This window comes from Numenius arquata, chromosome 11 (assembly GCF_964106895.1).
Source record: "Numenius arquata chromosome 11, bNumArq3.hap1.1, whole genome shotgun sequence".
NCBI classification, from domain to species: domain Eukaryota; kingdom Metazoa; phylum Chordata; class Aves; order Charadriiformes; family Scolopacidae; genus Numenius; species Numenius arquata.
In genome coordinates, this window is record NC_133586.1 from 24,427,496 (window position 1) to 24,451,173 (window position 23,678).

The 23,678-nt window shown below is 49.5% G+C and overlaps 1 protein-coding gene across 3 annotated transcripts in view; it reads left to right on the top strand.

Moving 5' to 3' along the window:
- The window catches only part of PFDN1 (prefoldin subunit 1), a 60,918-nt gene that overhangs the window by 13,527 nt on the left and 23,713 nt on the right, over positions 1-23,678 (top strand). For 2 of the 3 annotated variants that reach the window (XM_074155754.1, XM_074155755.1), the window contains exons 3-4: positions 2,604-2,688; positions 20,954-21,173. In XM_074155754.1, the coding sequence (XP_074011855.1) occupies positions 2,604-2,688; positions 20,954-21,037 (169 nt within the window). In that variant the 3' untranslated portion in view covers positions 21,038-21,173. Of the gene's footprint in view, positions 1-2,603; positions 2,689-20,953; positions 21,174-23,678 lie in introns of those variants that run through there. The other variant, XM_074155756.1, reaches the window with a different exon arrangement.

The window sequence follows — 23,678 nt, forward strand, 5'->3', positions numbered from 1 at the left end:
GTTGCTGGTGGTCTCTGGCTAGATCATAGAATCATAGAATGCTTCAGGTTGTAAGGGACCTTGAAGAACATCGAGTTCCAACTCCCTGCCCTGGGCAGGGACACCTCCCACCAGACCAGGTTGCCCAAAGCCCCATCCAACCTGGCATTGAACCCCTCCAGGGATGGGACAGCCACAGCTTCTCTGGGCAACCTGAGGGTCTCACTACCCTCACAGCAAAGAATTTCTTCCCCAGATCTCATCTGTATCTCCCCTCTTTCAGTTTAAAACTCTTACCCCTCATCCTATGGCTCCCCTCCCTGATCAAGAGTCCCCCCCATCTCTGCTGTAATCCCCTTTAGGGACTGGAGCCTTCTCTTCTCCAGGCTGAACCCCCCAACCTGTCCTCAGCCTGTCCTCACAGCAGATGGGCTCATAGGAGAGATCCAGGCTCTGCATCTAATAGCAAAGTAACTTCTCTTTCCTAGAAGGGTGGTCATGGACTTGATTTTCATAAGACTGAGCAAACCCTGCATTTTATTTCAGCAGGGTGGTGTGTGCTGGGGCCTGAAAACACTACCCCTGTGTGAAAGTGGATGGTGGGGGCACCTAATGGAAAGGGGGAGGAGGGGACAAAGAGCATATGAGTGAACTGTGTTGTAAAGAACAGGAGCAAATATAGAACAAAGATGACACCAGTAATAAGCATGAGCTAATACTGGGAAGAAACAAGGAGAGATTTGAGAAAATTGCAATGTAAAAGATATAGTGGAAGTTAATGTGGAAAAGAGGAGGTAAAGTGGAACAAGGGAGAGAAGTGGGAGAAGGAGGAGGAGGAAGCAATTGCTGGGTGCAATTAATAGCAGCACCGAAGAGAATTTTAATTGGAAACCTTTTATAATTAATAGCAGTTCTGCTCCCCTGCATTTCAGGAATGCACGTGGCAGGTAGTTTTCCTTTGGGCTGTTGCGTGGCTGATGCAGAGTATGCTGGGTTTCGAGCCAAGCAGCAGATCTGCATTTGTGTTTATCAGGCCCTGAGCAAACATGTTAATAATGTAATTTGTCATGGGAGATGGCACTACCAACAGATTTCATTTTTTTCTGTAGCAGACGGGGAATGCACTCTTACTCTGCCCTGTCTAAAGCTGCTCATTTTAACTGTTCAAGCATGAGCTCTTGTCACCTGGCAGGAAGGCATTGACCCTAGTTGGTGCTGGAGAGAGACCTTGATCTTGTTGGTATGACCCGTGGAGGCTCCTTTTAAATCCCCTGGTGGACTTTCTAAGTAGGGAAGAGGTGAATCTGCGGCTTGTACATTTATGTCTGGAAGGATGAAAAACAACCATGGAGAGTTCCTAAAATTCATTTGAACTTAGTTGTCCTTTACCTCTTTGGTATGCCAGTGCCACGTGCTGGAGAGCTGCTTTGGATGCTGGTACACTTTCAGAGGCTCTTCTGAGCAAGTCAGGCAGCTTTTTGCACACTGGGGAGCAGGATTGCTGTGACTGAGATGCTATGGATATATTTTTCAAATCCCTTTGGCAGTTGAAAAATAGAACAAGTGGAAACCAGTGGCTGCAATTTCAGTTAAAAAGGACCACTTTGCACTCCACAGAAAAACCCTCTGAATGTAGAAAGCATGGGAATTCAGAGGTCAGTGAGGGTATGTGTTAAAGCCAAGCCCTGAGCAGTGGGAGCCTGTGAAAGCTCAAGTAAAGGCAAGTGTACCATGGCTCTGTATTTCTGGTGGAAGCACCTGGCTCTGTATCGTGAAATCACAGAATGGTTTGGGTTGGGATGGACCTTCAAAGACCATCCAGTCCAACCCACTGCCATGGGCAGGGACACCTCCCACCAGACCAGGTTGCTCAAAGCCCCGTCCGACCTGGCCTTGAACCCCTCCAGGGATGGGGTATCCACAGGTTCTCTGGGCAACCTGGGCGAGTGTCTCACCACCCTCATGATAAAACATTTCTTCCTTATATCCAGTCTAACCCTGCCCTTTTTCAGTTTAAAACCGTTGCCCCTCATTCTGTCACTACCAGGCCCTGGTAAAAAAGTCTGTCTTATAAGCTGCTTTTATGTATTGAAAGGCCACAGTACGGTCTCCGTGGAGCCTTCTCTAGGCTTAACAACCTCAAGTCTATCAGCCTTTCTTTGTAGAAAGCTTTGGTTTTGTGTGCAGGTTTGTTTAGCTTGTGAGGACTAAAATGGTAATGAGTGGCATTTACCCATTGAAAGAGGCTTCCTTGGCGTCCTTGACTATATGCCGTCAACTGATTTAGATCCCTTTGAAGGGAATGTGCTGACAGACTCCCCTTGCTAGCTTTGTGCAAGAACTGCTTTTGGATCATTCGAGGACACTGAATGATAGAGGGAGATCTGTGTGCCTCCATTTCCTTCCTCCCAAATCCTGGGTGAGATTAGTGAGCAAGCCTTTGAGGCCAGCCCGGTGGTTTGAGTGAGCTGTCATAGCAATGTCTTCTGCTTCTGTTCAGAGCGCGTGAGTTGAGGATGAATACTCTGCAGAGATCACTGTAGTTTTAATTGGTGTGCGACTAGGTGTACCATAGATGTAAAAAAATATCCAACAGTTGTCTGTCTCTTCTTTTTCACTTCTAGGTTTATTCTTCAGTCTAAAGGAGTGATTCATAATCAGCTCTTAGAAAAACAAAGAATAGCCGAAGAGAAAATTAAGGAATTAGAGGTAAGTTTTTGGTAGGTAATGATGAAAGTAGAATACTGAAGATACTGTTTACTACATCCCTTGTTTTTCTCTGGTACTCTTCATTCTGAAGGATTGTAACTAGGTGAAACTAGTGCCTGTGACAAGTAACCTACAGGTAATTCATGTCACTTGGTTTCTTTGCTAGATCTACAGCCCCAGGAGGGATTGATTGTTCCCTCTGTGTCCTGATACGAAAACTGCAGGTGAGGGATTCAAATGAGATTAGTAGGAGCAAAGTTTAAAACTAGCAAAAGGATGTTTGTGTGGTTATTTGCAGCAGATAGGTGATGTGAAACTTTGCCAGTGCTGTGGATATTAAAAGTTTACACTGCCTCAGGACAATTGCACAAATTCATGGAAGATAAATCCATTGAGAATTACCAAATATGTAGAAATGACATCTCGCTCAGGAAGTCCCTGAGCTAAAAATGTCTGGAGGCTGGGAAAGTAGGAGGAGGAAGTACTGTCTACGCCTGCCCTGTCCTCACACTCTTGCCCTAGGCATTTACTTGCGGCTGCTGTTAAAGACCAGCTCTACAGGGAATTGGGACTTTGTTTTGAGAATGTGGTCAGAGCACTTCTGTGTTCTTATGTTTATCTGGTTGGAGCATTCAAGGCAGAGAAGAACATCTAGGAAATATAAAGTAGTGTCTGTGCAAGTTCCAGTGTTCAAATAAGTTATATAGAAAATCTTGACTGTCTTCTGGTGGCTACATGTACAGCTTACATCTTCGGATATGATGTTCAAAATGTACTTTTCCAAGGCCATTAGTGAATTTTTTTATTAATGGCCCTAAAATATAATTAATACAAAACCCTGTTCCTTGGTTTTTGTGGAATGACAGAGAAGGCAAAGACTGAGTTTTGTCAAGCTGCTTATCTCATCTGTTAGTGTTTTGGAGAAAGTGAGGATGGAGACCAACTAAGCAGGGACAAGCAGGAATAGGAAGTCAGTGTTCAAACCTACTCAAACCTGTGCAGTTCTGTCTCCATTGTCTCCTACTTACATTAAAGCAGAAGTAGAATTTGTATTTTTTTAATTCCTTCTTAAAATTCAGCTTTCCTGGGGAGCTGTAGGCCGAGTACATCACCATATATTGTGTTATCTGGAGAAATCACTCCAGGCACTAAGGAGTTTTCTGTTTCTGGCCATGAGAACTTTTTCTGCACAGGGAAAACAAGTGCTCCATGGATAGGCTGTATATTTAAGGTGGTGTTAATGCAGACAAGGCACAGTCATTTATACTGTTATGTGATAAAAGTGATTGTATCTTGGCTATAATGGAGCCATCCCAGATGCCAGTGGCTTTGCACAAAGCCCTGCGACTGGGGTTGGAGAGCTTCATAGTGGCATGGCTGGGTTTGGAAGTGACTGAGGCATGGCTGACAGCCTCTGTTACAAACTGCCCCTCGGGTCCTTTACTCCAGGTCCACTGGGCTGTGGTCAGCTTTTTAGCTTCTGTGCCCTTCAGCTGTGCATCTCGGTTTCTTTCTCTTCCTGGTGGGGAATGATCTTACCTCCTGAACTTTCCAGTTGCTGAGTTCAGCAGAATGGATGGAATTCCCCATGAATTAGAACTGTTCTTGCACAAAGCCTTAGAGCTGGCTGCTTCACTGATGTGTTTTTCTGCTTTGTAGCTCTCTGTTGCTCAAGTCTCTGGTTATGGCCACTGAATTGAAGTTCCCAGAAATAGTGACTGTCTCAAAAGGTAGTGGGAGTGGAAAAGCAGTTGCTATATGGGTTGGTTTTTCTTTTTAACCATGGATAGTAGGGCTCAGATTGCCAAAGCTTTCAACAGTTTGTTTTAAATGAACATTCGAGTCCATCTTTTAACTACTCTGCTTCTAGCCGGCTGGCAGTTTTGTGAGAAGGATTTTCCTTAGGCTTTGGATTCCCTGTGGATGAGGACAAGCTCTTAGACTAACTGCTGAAAACTGAGGTTTCAGGGGAAATACCCGAGTCCAAGTCAGAGAGTGCTTACCACAGGAGTACGGGATTTTGATCTCCTGAAAACAAGCCATGACAGAAGCAGGAAAGAATGTGAAACTTTGTGACCTTGTGCTTCCACTGCATCATTTTAAAATGAATATCAAATCAAGATAGGTTAAAACTTCCCTCCATCCGTTATTAAAACTGGAAGGATTTTAAAGCCCATGTTTATATTTTACAGTGTTAACTACCTTATTACTTAATCACACTTCCCATTTAGCATAGTTTAATCAAGCTGGTCAGAGTAATCCTCCAGTATCCATACAGTGTGGCTTATCTGGTTCCTCATGTAGTGTTGAGCTTGAGACAATGATGCCTTGCTAGTATGGTGCTATTGCTAAGATATTGTCAAATGTGTATTTTTGATACAAGCCTGAATTTGAGAAATGCTGTGGCTGCTAGCAGAGGAGCACAGCACAGAGGGCTGGGTTTGCTGCTGGACTCTTCTGTAAATCCATCCAGCTACATAGCAAGGGAAGATCCTGAGGGCTGACTATTGGTGAAAATGTAGGCTTTAACCTGCTTCAGAGATGAGCTGGGTTTCCTGACGTTCACAGCTGTCAGAGTGAACTTTGAAAACAGTGAGGGGTTTTGCATCTGGTTTGAAAGCTTCTTTTCTCCCTTCTCTGATAGTCTCCACTGCAATGCATGATTGCAACTATTCCCTTTTGCTTATTCCCCTCTCTTGGGTTCCTCCGATGTTGAAGTGGTCCATTGCCTTTTTCAAGGTAGTATCACAAAATTGATGTGATAGTTTGGTCCTCCGTGCTGTCATTGCATGGCAAAGCAGCAAGGAGAACCAGACCTGTCTTTGTTCAGGGCTGTGAGAATAAGGCTTGGCTGGAATAAGCATTGGCTGTACTTAGCGGAACTGTGTTCTGCAAACACCAAAGGGGTATGGATGTGTATGAAGGGGCAAATAGTCTGTCAGCTACTCTGCAGAAAAAGCAGGGTAGCTTTACCCTTGTTAAAGCTAAGGTATGAATGTGAATATAAATATATGTGTCATTCTTAACTTCACTACTTATATATAATCCTTTGGAATCCAAATGGACTGCCCAGGTTTGCTGGCAAAATGCACATGCCTGTTCCCAGGCTGTGCCGGTGAGGCTTACAAAAACCTGCTTGAATCTTGTAGAGAGTGATGGCATAGACTCGCTTACACTGGCATGGGAAGTATCCCGCTTAGCAGTAGCCATTGGATTTTTCCAGTCCTGATACTATCAAATTCTTGTTGCGTTTCACAGTACGAGGGGTATGTGCTAAATCTATTTTGAAAGCATTCTAGAGGGATGAGCACAGACTCTTTTTAGCTCAGCAATGTTTGTGCAGTATTAGGAGAAAAACCAAGTAATGTTTTTCTTCCCTTGTTTTTAAGGAAACGTGATATGTGAGGGGTGGAACAATGCTTTGTTTCAGGAAATGTTAATCTGTTTCCATTGTAGGACTAGATGGATTCTGTTTTTAAATGTGGCATTTTAAAAAGAACAAACGCTATGATGTTACAAAGACATGGAAAATTGGTTCTTCATTAGGGGTGGAGAAAGTGATTATCGCTGTGTGTTTTCTCTGATAATATCTGATAGTCCCCTTCTCTCCTGCTATATTCAGCATGTTTAGTTGTCAGGCGTTGTCAGACTAAATTGCTAAAAATAACAAATAAGGGGCAGGCACTGCTGGGCAACTCTGTCTACTGTGTGCCACTGAATTTAGCTCCTTCACGGAAGGGGCAAAAGCAACCTGCAGCTTTCTGGTTGAGTTGGATTTTGGTTTTAAACTCTGATCACAGCACTGTTGTGTGCTTGTTTCCCAGGCAATTCTTTCACACATGTATGGGAGACTGAAATTTTACTGCTGTGGAGATAAAGGGTTGGTTGTTTTCTGTCTGGAGTAGAAAATACGATCGGGAAAGTTTATACCTAAGTACTTGATTTCTAGTTCAGAAATTCTTCGTGTGATCTTTAAAATGCCATGTCCAACTGCCTTGTCCCACACGGAAAACTTCTTTGATCTCATTCGTGGTGGAGAAATGAACACCCTGCTCTCAAACACCACTGTGCTCCACGTTTAAAGGCTTAGATAGTGTTGCAGGGCTCCTTCCTGGCAAAATTTAAGAGTGACTGCATTGCAATGCTTTATGGTGACCAATCATCAGAGGTTAACAACAGACTTCTTCCTAGTGCTGCCTGGAAGCAAACTTGATTGTGCTGCAGCTTCCATTTCTCTAATTTTCTTTTTCTAGGAGCTTTAAAATGGCTTTTCTGCAGCCCTGAGGCATACTGGTGGTGCCTCCCTTCTCGATGGGTCGACCAGGGCATCTTTGATGGTTGCCACAACTGTGTTTTCGTACCCTGTGGGAACAAAGATTTAAGCCGGTGAGGTGTGGCTGGAGAGAAGTGCCAGAGCCTGGGAGTTGATGTTCTCTGAGCAGGTATGGCTCGGATGGACCTGCTCAGTGTGGCCACATGCCTCCGACGTGCTCCAGCAGCAGCTCTCTGGATGCCCTTTGGTTTTTATGCTCAAACCGTCACTGTGGAGCCCAGTTCTGAGGGTGGCTTTAATGATGTGAAAACAAGTCTCTTGAGATTTGTGGTGCTCTTTGCAGACCACTAAGTGACCATCAGAAGGTAGCAATTGTTAAGCTGCTCCCAAGTTAGATGAATTTCTGCTTGGGATTTACAGCGTAGAAGCTCTCATCCCATGGTTGGCTCAGGATAAGCCAGTGCCCAGGAATGTGTGGTGGGCTTTTTAAATAAACAAGGGAAAATAAGGAATGCTCCTGTTTGCTTTGGAGAAGGGAAGCCTCAAGAATAGCCCTCTGTGTTTTAGCCTGGAGCAGATTTTACTTTCGATGAGTGTGCTGTTCTCTTGTTCCACTGCTGGCATACATGCACGTACGAAGGACATGATTTTAAGTCATTCTAAGGTTGTGCGCAGTCTAGGTCAGTCCCTGTCTGGGTTTCAGCCCTGTTAGCTTTATGGGCCTGCTCTGCTCTAGGGAAGGCTGGTGTGCTTCTGTTGCTGTTTTTGGTAGAGGAGCCAAGCCAGAACCACCATCCACGCAACCTGGGGGCTTGGCTGCAAGCATAATTTGCAAACATGTGCAAAACTCCCCTGGCACAGATCATTTGGAGATTTGGGACATTGCTGGGGAGTAGATTGATTTTTATTTTCTTAATTTGCTTGTCCTGTAAGCAGATGTTGTGGGGTTGGTTGCCTTTTTGGTTTTAGGTTTTTGTTGGTTTTTTGCTATATGTTTCTCCTCCCCTCCCAGCCTTACAGTGGGAATTCAAAGTGGTTATATCTCTTCTCCTCTTGCCCCTTAATTACACTTTGGGATTTCATTAACTCTCCCTGGCCATCTATGAGTCAGGAGTCCAGATGTTCTCTGCAGTCAAGGAAAAGACAATAAATGCTTCCAGAGGGACACTGGTTCCTAGAGATGATCTCCTTCTGTTTGCTGTAGAGGGAGGCTAGACACCTGATGTGGGGACAGGTGGAGTATGGAGGTGAACTTCCATACATGTAGGTTTAACGTTTGGGCTTGTGTGGACCTTTTAGGAGGAAACTGTGGGAGCTCCACAAATTACAGAGATTGGTGTGGAAGTGAGCTGCAGAGTCTCCTCAGGCCCCTTGTGAGGATCAGCCCAGGCGATAGTCTTCATCTTGCATGGCTTTGGGTGTCTGAGGCAGCTGCAGGTGTCTGGGCAGATCCTTCTAGGTACGAACATTTGGACTTGGTGACGTTCCTGGGAAACGTCTTTCATCTTGACTCTGTTGGCTTGTCATCTGGGCCTGAGTCTGTGCCTTCACTGAAGGCTTGCTCCTGCTTTTCAGGCTGCAAAGCTGGAGGCTTAGCTTGCTTTTTGAGGACATGGGTGATCCAGTTGCGCATGTTTTGAAGGAGGGAGTAGCCAAAGCTGCTTTTTTTTTTTTGTCTTATAGGTCTAGCTGTCTTACAGGGAGTAGAATCTGCATTCTCATTCCTGATTTTTGAAATGAAAAATACTTTGAGCGATGAGAAAAATAGGCTTTAAAATAACAAAATGGTGAGAAGGTTGAGAGCGTAATGGACATAGAGCTAACTCTATCAGGACAGAACCATTCTTTATCATAGAGTCATAGAATGCTTCCGGTTGTAAGGGACCTTGAAGAACATCGAGTTCCAACTCCCTGCCCTGGGCAGGGACACCTCCCACCGGACCAGGTTGCTCAAAGCCCCATTGAACCCGGCCTTGAACACCTCTAGGGATGGGGCAGCCACAGCTTCTCTGGGCAACCTGGGCCAGTGTCTCACCACCCTCACAGCAAAGAATTTCTTCCCCAGATCTCATCTATATCTCCCCTCTTTCAGTTTAAAACTCTTACCCCTCATCCTATGGCTCCCCTCCCTGATCAAGAGTCCCCCCCCATCTCTCCTGTAATCCCCTTTAGGGACTGGAAAGGGCTCTAAGGTCTCCCTGGAGCCTTCTCTTCTCCAGGCTGAACCCTGCCAACTCTCTCAGGCTGTCCTCACAGCAGAGGGGCTCCAACCCTCACAGCATCTCCATGGCCTCCTCTGGCCCCACTCCAACAGGTCCATGTCCTTCTGATGTTGGTGGCCCCAGAGCTGGGGAGAAGAGCCCCAGTGCAGGTCTTCTTTATGGAGAAGCCCTCTGACATTGGACTAGGGCCATATAAATTTAAGGTAAATACTGGAAGAACTCTAGCATAGATAATGCTGCTGTAATTCTTTCTGTCCCCTAAACTGACTCTGCTGATAAAATAAATAACTTGTAAATAATGGGCCTTATTCCTTGCTTTCAAGGCTGTGATGAATCATTGACTTATTTATGTTTAAAGCCTCTCAGTCTGATTATCATTTGTCAAAAGTGAGGATAGCAAAAGTATTGTATTCTTACTGCCTAACTTAATGTGCATTTTATGCTGTTTCTCTTTTATTGGAATCGGATCACCTGTGATCCAGATAAATGAAAGTTGATTGTGTGCAGCTAGCACCTTTAAAAGGGAACAAATACACTTCAGTAATCACAAGAAAGGAGGTGTATTTTAAAAAAATGCTGGTTCTGATTCCTGTGGTAGATTTGTTAGATAAAGATCAAATAAGAATATGTTCCTCTTTGAAAATTGTGTAAGAAGCTTGTCCTATGTTAAATAGTGCACAAATCACTGGTTGCAAAACATGACATTGTAATCTTAGAGTCATAGAAAGAAGAAATAATCACATTTAAGAGGGGATTCCCAGCTCTCTAAAGGGTGTTCCACTGGTTTAGACCTGGGATGGCTTATAAAAACTTGAATGTCTCACGATGTTTTTGTGAGGAGTGATTGTGAGTGATGCTGGTTTTGGTGGAATGTCATGTATTTATAACATCACATGTGTATGGGTATGCATTTGCAAGGCTGGATCTTTCATTTGGAGCAGTTGTTCACCGCAACAAGTTTTCAAACTTTCAGATTTTTGCAAGCAACTGCTTAATTAGTAGTCTTTGTTAGTCTTCCCTGCGCTGCAAACTGCAAAGTAAGCACACAAACTAGCTGAGAGGGCAAAGGCTTCATGAAGGGAGAATTGGAATTTGATGACTCTTATTTTTCCTACATTTATTTTTAAGTGCATAATTGTGGATTTTAAAAGCAGGAGAATAACTAACATGGGTGTTGATTGCTTCCTTTTAAATCCTTTAGAAGCTAGCTATAGAGATGCTTTCAAAATAAATGTATCCCTGAGCTTGTTTTAGAATTCTTTTTTGGATTTGGTCTGATTTAAAAAAAAAAAATCTAATGGAAAAAGTTTTTCAAGCAGACTTTGCCAGTATGCTCACATTCCTTTGTAATTCAGGGGAAAGTGAAATGCATTAATTAAAAAAACACTTCTGCTGCTGTGTCTAAATGGTTTTGTCCATCCAGGAGCCTACATTTAGTCATCTGGGTCTGAAAACATTGCTTGTTTCCTCTGATTAGCATTAAGCTGCTTTTATGGTTACACTGAAATCATTTTAACACAAAGTTGGTAGATAAGTCTGTCTTTGTAATTTTAAACCAGGGTTTGATTCATTGTCAAAGCTCTCCTTTGTGCTTATGGCTGCAGAAGTATCTGAAGCCATGAGCTGAGCTGTATGTGGGTCTCTCTCCAAATTCCTCTTTGCATGAGTAATAGTTAGTCACAAAACCAGAGCTGCTGTCCTTGCCTTAGTCACCAGACCCATGCAGTCACTCCTCGCTGTCCTTTATGCCCAGTAGCTCTGGGGAGGGGGATTATCTGTGCCCGATAAACCTCCATCCGGCCCCCATCTCCTTCATCTCATCTGGGGAGAACAGGAAACAATTATTTGGAAAGCGTGCTCCTGCGTGTCGGAGACCTGACCCAGCCCTGAGTCAGCTTTGTAAAGCCAGCCACACCTTGCTTGCCAGGTATGCGAGGAGGCTGTCATGACTTCCTGCTCGCACCGCTGCCCAGCTCACTCCTCTCTGTCTGGAAATGTGTTCCTAGTGGGAACATGGCTGCTTTCAGCCAAGTTCAAGGGTGTCTGAATTAAGGGGTGATGCTGGTTAGTTGAGAGTTTGTCATCTTTTTCTTGCTGATTTGTTGAGTCTTTGAAATTTATGGAAGTAATTTTTCTTTTAAAATGGCCTCGTTTGGCTAGGACTGCAAGAGTTGAAAGGTGTGGTATGATTTTGCAAAAGTGATATTGCTAGGAGGTATTCTGATGAGCCATACTGGCTCTGCAGGACCATAGAAACCAAGGTACCAAATTAGGGAACTTACCACATTTTGCAAGAGGTGGTTTGGTGAGGGACACTTCTGCCACAGCAAAACGTGGGGATTTTCAGAATCTGGGTGAGTTTCCCCTTCCCAAGTTATCATAGAATCATAGATTGGTTGGAGTTGGAAGGGACCTTAAAGATTATCTAGTTCTAACCCCCCTGGCCTGGGCAGGGACACCTCCCACCAGACCTGGTTGCTCAAAGCCCCGTCCAACCTGGCCTTGAACACCTCTAGGGATGGGGCAGCCACAGCTTCTCTGGGCAACCTGGGCCAGTGTCTTACCACCCTCAGAGCAAAGAATTTCTTCTAATATCTAATCTAAATGTGTCTTCTTTCAGTTTAAAACTGTTCCCCCTCATCCTATTGCTCCACTCCCTGATCAAGAGGTCCCCCCCCCATCTCTTTTGTAACCCCCTTTAGGGACTGGAAGGGGCTCTAAGGTCTCCCCGGAGCCTTCTCTTCTCCAGGCTGAACACCCCCAACTCTCTCAGCCTTTTCCTCACAGCAGAGGGGCTCCAGCCCTCCCACCATCTTCTTGGCCTCTGGCCCCACTCCAACAGGTCCATGTCCTTCTGATGTTGGTGGACCCAGAGCTGGAAGCAGCACTGCAGGGGGGTCTCCCCAGAGCAGGACAGAGGGGCTGAATCCACCTTGCCCTGCTGGCCACGCTACTGGGTATGCAGCCCAGGATTTGGGGGGCTTTCTGGGCTGCCAGTGCACATTGCCAGGGCATGTTGAGCTTCTCATCCACCAACATACCAAAGTCCTACTCGGGGCTGCTCTCCATCCATTCCCTGCCCAGTCTGTATTTGTGCTTGGGGTTGCCATTACCCATGTGCAGGACCTTGCACTTGGCTGCATGGAGCTTCCTGAGGTTCATATGGGCCCACCTCTCAAGCTTGTCAGGGTCCCTTTCTTTGTTTGACCTGACTCTGCTGTCGCAAGTCTGGTTAGGGTACAGTATCTGACCTGAAGCAATGTGCTTCTAAAAACTGCTCTAAATAGGTAATTTTGCTAAGAAGTGGTGTCCCTAAAGGAATCCTCTGTGTTGATTATAAATTTCTGCTGCCACCTACTGAAAGGTTCCCAGTCATCTGGCTTTTGTTGTAGTTAACATCAGGCTGGGGTGCAGGAGTTCACTGGAATAATCCATCTTTTCCTGGTCACAGAGAGCAATTGTCTCCACCTCTACTGAAAATGCTGTCCTGTGGCTGAGACAACAGGTATGATCAGTGTCCTGCCAGCCAGGCTGGGGTCTGGGGGCAGAAAGGCTGCTCTGCAGGCAGGTTTTCTTGCCTGTTACATTGTTCCTCCTTCTTTGAAGGTGGTCTCCCTGGACCAAGTGTGGGAAGCAACAGGTGCTTTTCCAAATTAGCTTTTTCAGAATATGTTTCTCAGGATTTCAAGGTGCTATGGTAACGATGGGGGAAGCCCTGCTGGTTGTGCTGTAGGTAGGATCAATACAGGATGAAGGTAGATTTACACCAGCAGTTTTTTAGGCAGGTGCTTCTAAAGATCCTCCTGAGTTGGCAGGTCCACTTGTGTTATTGATGTCTTCTTTTCTTCAGTCTAATCCAGATGGTTTTGAAGTGACTGAGGGTCCCTGTTGCCTTCTGGAAAGAATGGCTAAAGGAAAACCCAAGGATCTGAATCATCATTTCTCCTCTTAGGTAAATGATATCATCGTGCTTCTGTCAGCAGCTGTCATCAGAAACCAGCTGAGCTCCTTTCCTATTGCAGTTCACTCACTCTTGAGCAAACTCTGCACAACTTCCTGAGAGCAATAACTCTGCTTGGAAAGTCTTGAAGTATATCTAAATATTTGGTGGTTGCTGTACCATGGTAATTCCAAATGTGTACCTGCGCCACAGTGTTGAACTGGGTGAGGACCAGTGCTGGGTGGACCTGTCAGGGCGTAGGACTGCCTGCAGACCCACCCCGCCCCATCACCGGTGCCCACTATTTCAGTTTCTTCTGAAGCAGAAGCAGCCGGGTGCTGTTCAGCAGGTCCACCTCTTTCCCGTTTATGGGTTCCAAGTGAAATCATAGAGTCATAGAATGTTTAGAGTTGGAAGGGACCTTGAAGATCATAAAGTTCCAACTCCCTGCCCTGGGCCGGGACACCTCCCACTAGACCAGGTTGCTCAAAGCCCCATCCAGCCTGGTCTTGAACACCTCCAGGGATAGGACATACACAACTTCCCTGGGCAACCTGGGCCAGGGTCTCACCACCCTCACAGCAAAGAATTTCTTCCTGAGATCTCATCTATATCTCCCTTCTTTCAGTTTAAAACTCTTACCCCTCATCCTATGGCTCCTCTCCCTGATCAGGAGTCCCTCCCCAGCTTTCCTGGAGGCCCTTTAGGGACTGGAAGGGCTCTATGGTCTCCTCAGAGCCTTCTCTTCTTCAGGCTCCAGGCTCTCAGCCTGTCTTCATAGGAGAGGTTCTCCAGCCCTCTGATCATTTTTGTGGCCCTCCTCTGGACCTGTTCCAACAGGTCCATGTCCTTCCTGTGTTGAGGACTCCAAAGCTGGATGCAGTACTCCATGTGGGGTCTCACGAGAGCAAGTAGAGGGGCAGAGTCACCCCCCTTGTCCTGTTGGCCACACTTCTTTTGATGCAGTCCAGAATGTGGTTGGCTTTCTGGGCTGCCAGCATGCACCGCCAGCTCATGTTGAGCTTCTCGTCCACCAGACATCCATCCCGTTGAACAGAGTGCATGTCCTGGGCACATCATCTTCTGTGATCTCAGGCTGACCCAAATATTTGCCTTGTCTGTGGTGTGTGCAATGACAGCTTGGTGTGCTGTTCTCTGGCAAGGGGGGTTTGGACAATTCCAGCTACCCTGATGGCAGCGGTGGCCTCAGGAGCGAGGGCAGTTCATGCTGCCGCTGCCACCTGGCCCCCAGAGTGTGGGCAGCACACCTTGCTTTCCTCTTGGGGAACATCCATCCCCAGACAAGCGTGTGCTCCCAGCTCTATCTCAGGATCTGCTGATCACTTTCCCAAAGAACGCACACACAGAGCCCTCAAGGAATGCCAAAAATGACCTGGGTTAACTTTGGGAGATACAGAAACTCTCGGCTAGCAGGTTTATTGAGACAGTGTCACAAGATGAGTTGTATCAGGGCTCCCGTTTGAGGCACTGCATCATGCCTGAAGACTGCGACATTCCTCGACAAAAGCCTTCTAAGCACGAGAGTGAGATGCCAGCATCTGGCGGCTGGTAACCTAGCATGCTGCGAGTTATGGGGAGGGAGGTATCCTTTGGGAAGGAACCTGCTGGCTTGTTTCATCCTCACAAGTTGGATGTAAAACAAGTTTGTAGAATAACAGTTTAAAAAAAAAAAAAAAAGGCTGAAATGAGAAGGTGCATTCCAATACCAGATCCTTAAATTTCCATGGAAACGTTTTTGTTTGGGTTTAAGCATATTTGTGTTTGCAGGTCAGAGTTTGAAGCTCCTTTTCTCTTGCTGAGGTGAAGAGAGAAGTGGAATTTGAAGAGCAAAAGGAGTAGATGTTGAATGAGAAATCGCTACTTGAAACAGGAAATTCACCTGTGGGCATGAGGCGTAATACAGCATGAATAAAGCGTGGCTGCTGTGCATTGGTTTCCTGCAGAAAACAGAGAGCAGAATTGCTGGTTTGGCTTTCGGAGCTGAATGTGCAGGCTGTGAAATGCTGTGCTCAACTACCAGCTCCAGACAAGGCTCCACAGACACATGGGTCTGGCCACTGGCTGACCAGCTCTCTCTAAAGGCAGAGGTGTCTGAATCGCAGTGCTGGGAGAAATATGTTGCTTTGATCATTAAAAGCCTGTCTGAGAGGAGCTGATTAATAGTTTTCTCTTGCTGTGGAATCTGTGGATGCTGGCTCTTTAATCTGTCAGGAATGTAAGGTCTGTGTGCGTCACAGTGCCTCTGCGGTGAAGTGCCGGCTGCACTGGCAGCGTGATGCAATGGGAACGGAGGTGGGAGGCTTGAGCAAGAGGTGATTTCCCGCTGTGTCAAAAGGCCATGGGCCACCTCTGTTAACCACAACTCCTTTTCTTCTTCAGGATATGAACTGTAATTGTATTTGCATTAAATCTAGTATTTCCACAGCTGCTGCCAACAGCAAATAGCGCAGAGCTGGTCAGGGAGCAAGTGTTGCCTGTGACAGGGAGGGAAGTGCAAGGGAGAGTGGTTGGAATAATGGCAGGGGCAAGCGTTTACGGCACTGCTCTTGCCCAAAGCACCAGTGCCAGGACAGGCTTGCCACGTCGGCGAGAAGCGAGCACAGTGAGGGAAGGCTTGTGAGTGCTGCCGTATGTAGCCTCTGGCTGGAGCTGGTCAAGCTGGTGCTTCCAAGAGCTTGTGTTTGCTACGCAGGTGCAGTGAAGAGGCAACAGGGCTGGCAGCAGCCACCTGGAGCCATTGCCTGCAGCTGCCTAGCGCTGCCTGAGAGTGGAGCACATTGGCAGCAGCATTGCAGCCCCCGGTCCTTGCTGGGGCTGCAGAGTTCTGCTTGAGGCTGGGGTCAGGGGTGTTCTCCCTGCCTGGCTGTGGCTGCACAGCTGTCCTTCCTCCTAGGATGACTTCCCAGGAGAGCAGTGTGTGTTGCCTGTTGGATGGGGCTGCCTGAGCAGCCACTCCTATTTTTGGCTGCATCTGTGATCACGGTGCTTTCACTCTGTGTATCAGAACTGAAACCCCACACAGGTAGACCCTTGCTTCACACACCTGATTTAGGAAGACTGCAGGAAGGCTTGGAAGTGGGGAAGGCTCCTGGGAGTTGGAAGGGGAGACCAAGGGCCAGGCTTGGTGGCACGATCTGTGGTCAGGTGCAGGAGAGCCTCAGAGTTCCCTGTAGGTGCTGCCAGGTCCAGCTGGTGGGGTTGGGTCTGCTCCTCAAAGGAGAGTTCTCGGGAATGTCTTCTTGCCCTCTGTTTCAGTGCCAGGCAGCCATTAGCATGGCAAACCTACTTCCAGAAAGCAGATTTAGGTGAGAACATTTCCTTTTGGACTAGTTTTCAGACAGATCATCAAGGCTGTGGTTTGTCTTGCTCTCAAGTGCTGCAGCCCTTCCTGGCTGAGGACAAGTGACTGTTGCTGGCAGCAGGATTAGTTTAAAGGAATTGTGAAACTACAGGCTGGGAGGCACTGGCTGCACTGACTTTTTAAGGGCCTCTGCTGCTGTTTTGCACCCATGCACATGTCCCAGACCTTGCTCGCCTGTTGCGCTAGCTCTATCTTGGTCTTGTGTCCCAGTGCAGGTGGCAGTGCCCTTCCTGTGCGGGGACAGAGTGGGGCAGGAGGGGACCGAAGGACTGTCACTGCAAATAAGAGTTTTGATGAGAACTGTTGGGTGGCCTATGGCGGGAGCAAGTGAGGACAAGAACTTGTCCTGTGCTGGAGCAGGGCAGCGGGCTGGATTTTGGAGTGCATGTGAAGTGTGCTGCCCACCTGGAAAGCTGCAGCTGCAAATCCTGCTTCCTTCAAGGCAGCCTCCGGCTCCTCTTCCTCACTGCTGCAGTGGAGAGGCTTCTTGCATGCTGATGGGACCTGCAACCTCATCATTCCTCCGTCTGTGGGAGTTACTGTGTGCGGGTCTTGGAAACAAAGCGACATTTCTGAAACCCCCAAAAGCCTCAGGGGGCAGAGGCAGCAGAAGGGTGCACTCCCTGCCCTGGTCGAGTGGGCATTCAGAAGCTGTGCCTCTTAAGTAAGCTTCAGTAACACTCAAAAAGTGTATTTTGCAGTGTGGTAAATAAATCTCTAACAAGTGGATGTGGTAATTGTGAACCAGGAGGAGGAACTGGCCCCTCACTGCAGTCAGAGACACCGGCTGACAAACCAGCCTCTTCCTGCTCTGCTCTCTGTATTTCCTCGGTCCTGCCCTTGCCACACTCTTTGGTAACTGCTGGGGAGGTGCCAGCACCTCATGGCACTGCCTGGCCTTGCTGCACAGCGTGGCCCTGTTTCTAAGCCATGAGTTTGGGCTTTTCTGGGAGCTAAGTGGCATGTGTCACCCCATTGCCTTCCCAAATCCAGTTTTCTCTCTTGGACCTACCCTGAGACTCCGTGACTCAGGCAGTGGTATGTATTGCTGTTTGGGGTAACCACCTTGTCTGGCCAGAGGCACTGGAGATTTGCTGCTAGCCGCACTTGCCTTGGCACAGGCAGCCGAGAGCAGTGAATACACATTCACAGGAGATCTATGCAGCTAATTGGGTGGTGAGCCAAAACCAAGCAGGTACAGGCTGGCCCAAAACACGGGGTCAGAGGATATAGGGTTAACTGGGCTGCAAGTCACCACCGAGTGCAAATGAAAGCCTGTGAGTTCAGGGAATCTGGGAGGTGGGGTTTGGGAGGCCTGGGCAGTGTTCCTCCCACAGGAGCAGATACCACCTACCACCGGACTGGCAGAGCTGGCTGGACCTGCACAGCCTCCGGGGAGAGTTAGGAGCTGCATTGCCAGACAGGCTCTGGGCAGCTGGTGTGAGTAGGCAGAGTGTGTGTGTCAGCTGGCTGCTCACAGTGCTGCTCCCTGCAAAGGCACAGAAGTCGGAGACCGAGTTTCCTGTCTAGACCCCAGTAATCGTGGTGAGGAGGGGTTTGCACGCAAGGTCCTGCTCTTTCTCCTGTGATTACCAAAGCAGAAACCGGGCCCCGGGTCCTTGGGAAGGAACACTTCGCTTCTGCCGTGTGTCTTGGAAAATGCGGTGACTGCTTCTCACTCCCCCTTGATTCAGGCTGTTAGTGGATGGGAGCCAGCTGCTGTGCTGCCTCTGTGCTGCTGGCCTGCAGGAGAGCTCAGGAAGTTTGCAGCCCCCCGGTTGCCAGTGCAGGGTCTCCCTTGATGCTCAAGGGCTGCTGCTTGAGCCCAGGGAGAAGTCTCACTGGGGGCTGTTTTTGGGAAGAAGGAGTAAAAGCATCAGGAACAGCCCGGATCCTCTTGCCCCAGAAACTACATGACTGAGGAGAGTGATTGAGGGAAATACAGATTCACTGAATCCTCACCTGCCTGGGACTGAAGGTTGTGTTTAAGTAAAGAAATGGCATTAAACCATGTCTCTTTGCCCTGAGCTGTGCAGCTCCAGCACCCCTGCTCCCCCAGGGAGGGCAGAGCATGCTGCTGCGCAGGAGTGGGCAGCATGGTTGGCCACATGATTGCTTCTGTGCTGCATCAGGCCACCTTAGTGCTCAGGGTCCCTTGTCCTCAGGGAAGCAGGCCCCAAACGGTTGTCGGCATGGCTTCTGAACAGAGGACATTTGAAATCCCTCTGTGTCCGGAGAACAGAGCTGTGGTTTGCAGCCTGCCTGCTCCTGGCTGCACCTGGAGGTGTCCGTGTGTGGCGCAGGGCTGCCTGGCTCCCCCTGCCGTCCCCCTGCTGCTCTCTGGAAATGTCTCTTGCTGCCTGGTGGGCAGAAGGGGGTGGGGAGAGGACAGAAAGCCAGAACCGTTTCATAGGGTAATTTAATTGCATTAAAAAATGTTTTATTAATAAATGAATGCATGGAAGTCAGCTCTGCTGATGGCAGTCTCCTCCAGTGAGCAGAATGAGGTGGAGCTCACACCCACGCAGGTTTTCTGGGACCTGTCTCCCCTCACAACTTTCAGATTCAGTTCCTTAGATGTGAAATCTCTCAACATCTATCCATGCAGCGTGAGAATGGCGTGGCAGTGGCAGAAGTCCTACTTGTGCGTCAGTGAGTCGTTGGCAGGAGGAACCCGCGCTGTGCTTCCTCTCCCAGTGGTTTCCTGAAAAGCAGCTCTTGTAAGTGAGAAGGATGCCACATGCCTGGGGACCACGTGACAGGCACAAGGAGTCCTTTGCTGTACCCATGGCCCTAGCCGTCACTACCATCCTTTGCTGTTTAAATAAAAGCCCTTCAGTTATTTAGAAATGGGGCTGACATGGGCATTTCAGCTGAGTGCACAGAAGTGTCACTGCAAGTCCGCTGCAAGGGGACGCATGGGGAGGGATGGCGGCAGGACTGTCCCATGTGCTAATGGATTTTCCTTCAGCATTATGGGTCCCAGCTCCGCATGGGCTTGCAGGAGTCAGGGGGAGGCTGTCAGGGGAGCATCAACTTTTCAGTTCTTGCCTGTCACCAGCTGGCAGTGGTTGTTTCCGCACATGCGGGCCCCCAACAAGCCCCCAGTAGGAGGAGGGTGCTTTTGCTGCAGCCTGAACCCATGGGTGCTGCTCTGCTCCAGCCAGCTGGCAGCTGAGGGAGCACCCCAGAGCAGCATGTGTTTTTAGCCTTTCATTCAGCCCCCCGTGTGGCTGAGCAGTGCTGAGCACCTTGGCTCTCCCCCTTTAGCTGTCCTTGGTTTTTGGTGGGCTTTGGAAGTCATTCATGCCATACTGGGCTCCTCTGCCTGTGACTGGGGAGGTGATTAGTGGAGCCCACAGCAGAATGCTCTAGTCTGAGGCCCAGACTCTTGTAATTTAATAATAATCCTGCCAATGCGTATTTATTGGCCAAGCCATTTTTTGGCTAGGCCTGGAGACCGAGCTCTGTGGAGCTCCCCAGCCCCATGGAAAGGTGCTCAGTGTGTGGCTGTAACCACCGTGGGGTACTGGGAGTGTTGTGCTGCAGTGGTCCCCAGCGGGACTTTGTGAGGACAGCAGACCCCACACCAGCATGCAGCAGGTCCCACCCATGGAGCTCTCTGTGTCCCCGAGGGCTCTCCCCATGGTCTTCTGGGAAGCCTGCCCAGGGCACCCCCCAGCCCACACCAAAATGCATTTGGAGCAATGCTCTCCCTGCTGCCTGCACTCACAGCAGCGCCTGCTGCCAGCCTGGCATCCACCAGAGACTGTTGTGTCTGTTGTTTGGAAACCCTGAGCAAATAATCAAGAGCCAAGCGCTGATTTTTCCAGTCACCTAGGAGCACCCAGACTAGCAGGAAAAAACGCTGCATGCTGAATTCCTATCTTGGGATGCACAGCTTCAGGCTGCTTCCTTGCCAAGCCTAGCCTAATTAAAGATGATTAAGGAAACATATGTATTGGTGATGATGCCAGGGCATTTCTGATAGAAAGGAGTGTCTGGGTTTAGAAAACTGGCACAGCTGGAAAAAAGAGCCTTTTTTACCCAAGTGCGAAAGGATTTTGCTGTTGTCTCCATAAGGAGGCCTCAGCATGTGAATTCCTGTCTAGGCTACAAGTGTTATGGAATCTGATTTCCTTTTCCTTCCTTGATACAGTTAATCCCCCTTTTTGCAGCTCTACTGTTGCAACAGCCCCTGCAGCTCCGAGGAGAGGGTTTCAGAGGGAGCAAAACTCAAAATCTGTGCAAACATTGCCCAGGCTAAATATTAATGCTTCTAGGATGCCTCTGGAAATGAATAACTGCTGTCCTCACTTTGGGACACCCATAGGGTCATGCGTGTCCTCAGCAGGCTGCTTGCAGCTCAGCCCTGGGCAGCTCTTGGCCCCACGTGCTGTCAGTGCCGAGGTGGACGTTAACTCTCCTCTGGGTTTTCTGCCTTGCAGCAGAAGAAGTCATACCTGGAGCGGAGTGTGAAGGAAGCAGAAGATAACATCCGGGAAATGCTGATGGCCCGACGGGCCCAGTAGCTATGTGGTTCTCCCTGGCCTCCCGTGACACCCTCTGGGTGGTTTTGGGCAGCTCTGCCTGCAGCCTGGTCACCACCGCCTGCCTGCACGACCGCCGGTCTGCAGCAACTTCAATAAAACTCCGCTGTGAAGCCTGAGCTTGTTTGTACTGCCTGCCGCCTTGGCATCTCGCAGTGGCTGCTCTCCCTGTGGGGATTTGGTGGAGAAAGGAGACAGGGTGTGATTTGGGATGAGGGCCCTTCAGGGACTCCTGCTTCACTTTAAAGGAGCCGTAGCCCTCGCCCTCTGGGAAGGCCCGGTATGTTCCTATGCCCTGGGTACTGGGGAGGGCTTGCTGTGTTGCTCTGCTGGAGCTGGGCTGGCAACACTGCGGTGGGGAAAAAGGGGGCTGCCAGAGCAGGGCTGGCTGTCACAGGCACCTCCAGGTCCATGACAGGTGGTCGTTTATTCTGTCTCAGCTGCATCAGGCCCTGGTTCCCTCCTTGTGCGCAAGGGCCTGGCAGAGCCCCAGCACAGCTGCGAGCTCGTGGAGGACCAGTGCCACCCTATGCTTCATGCTCACAGTGCACCAGCCCGGCCTCTCCTTCCCCTGCTCCCGGCTTTGGTGCTTTTCTGAAATGGAGCTTTCAGGGACATCTCCTCTCCTGCCAGCAGCTCCTTGGGATCTCGGAGCTGGGCAGGAGTTCCCAGGTCCCATTGCTGACTCCGTTGCGGACACACGGGTGCTGTCAACACCATGGACTGGCCCTTTGCCACCCCAGGCTCCCAGGATGCACCTCCTCACCAGCTGGTCTGGCTTTATCTTTGCCAGTGACCACACACCTGCACTGGCTGCAGTCGCTGCCCCATGGATGCGGGGGCTGTGGGCTGATCGCCCCGGTGCACTCACATGTGCACGCTCAATAGGAAGCCCTCACCCAGGAGAGAGCTTAAGAGGAATTTAATAAGATCGGACAGACCACACTGATCAGGCACTGAACAAGTGTACTGACCAGCTGGTCATTCAACACCCAAAGGTCCTTTCAGCTGTACACTTCACTAATTTTCCACACTTATTACTCCCAAAAATCACCTCCACCATAGAGACCTCCAGTAAGCATCCCATAGCAAATCCTGTGCAATCCCAAACAGCTTTTCCCTGCATCTGATAATGTGTCCCACCCCAGGCATCATTCCCTTATTCCAAATGGTGGTCTGGAGATCTGCTCTGGGTCACACGGGGGGACCCAGCGTGGGCTCTCTGGGGAGAGCCCTGGGAAAGGCTCCAGACAAGGGCCTCGTGTGTCCTTGGGTTGGGTTCCTGCCTGCCATTGTGTCCATGGGCTCATCTGGGCTGTGACTGGACCTGTGCAGGGCTGGTGGTCCCTGGGGTGACCCAGCTGGGGATTACGTGGGCTCCCCTCCTGCTGGGTCTCTGAGTTTCTGTGTGGGTGGGCAGACCTGCTCCAGCCCATAACCAACCACCAGCTCCTGTGTCTACTGCTTCCCAGCCTTGGCTCTGGTGCTGGCTGGCCTCTGCCAGCTGCCATGCGTGGCAGCACCGGGCAAGGGTGGGCACACCCAGACCCGGTGTCCCGTCCTGTCCTGTCATCGTCCGTCCCCCCCCAGCCCCATTCCCCCCCTAATTTTGGTCCTGGGGCAGGGTGCGTCAGCCCATAGCTGTTAGATGGGAGTCTCGACCTGCAGAGGGATCTGTACAGGCTGGATGGGTGGGCCGAGGGCAATGGTGTGAGGGCCGGGTCTTGTACTTGGGGTACACCAATTTCATAAACGCTCCAGGCTGGGGAAAGAGTGGCTGGAGCTGCCCGTCGGAAAAGCACCTGGGGATGTTGGTCAACAGGGCCTGAACGTGAGCCAGCAGTGTGCCCGGGTGACCAAGGAGACCAGCAGCATCCTGGCTTGTATCATCAGGAACAGTGTGACCAGCAGGACTGGGGCAGTGATTGTCCCCCTGTACTGGGCACTGGTGGGGCCTCACGGGGGCAAATGGTCTCAGACCAGCTCCTGCCCTTGCAAGAACCAGCCCAGGACTGAGGTGACTGTGCAGGGCTGGGGGCTCGTCTTGTGACTGGCAAGGCCATTTCTGGGGAGCAGGCAAGGCTGGGGGGGGTGGGGGGGTGGGGAGTGGGTGGGCTGAGCACTGTGCTGGACCAGGGGCACGGGCACAAAGCAGCTGAACCCTCCACTTTTAACCCCCTGCCAAGGTGGGGTGACCTAGGGACAACGCTGCTGAACTCCGACGGCTGCTGACCTGCCAGGGAGGTGACACAGTGATCGCTAAGGTGACAGCAACCTGGCAGGGATAATCCAGCGGCAGAGCTGAGCTTAAGGCTGCAGCTTGCCAGGGGGCTGGAAGGCTCAGGCCAAACCAAATTGTCTCACTCCAGATCAGAGCCCCCAAACTGCACTTCTCAGACCCAAGTGGAGGTGCACAGAGTGCCTGGGCTGTGCCAGAGGCAGCCAGGCACCTGGTCAGGGGAACTCCCAGAGAAACATGCACAGAAGAACCCAGCGAGGTGCCTTGTGAGGCCTCATTGAGCCTCGCAGCATGGCAGCCCTGGCCCTGCCATGCAGTTGGCAGCTAAGCCCTGTCCTTACATTGTTCCCTCAGGCGTGGATGCCAGCCCCAGGCCCACGTGGG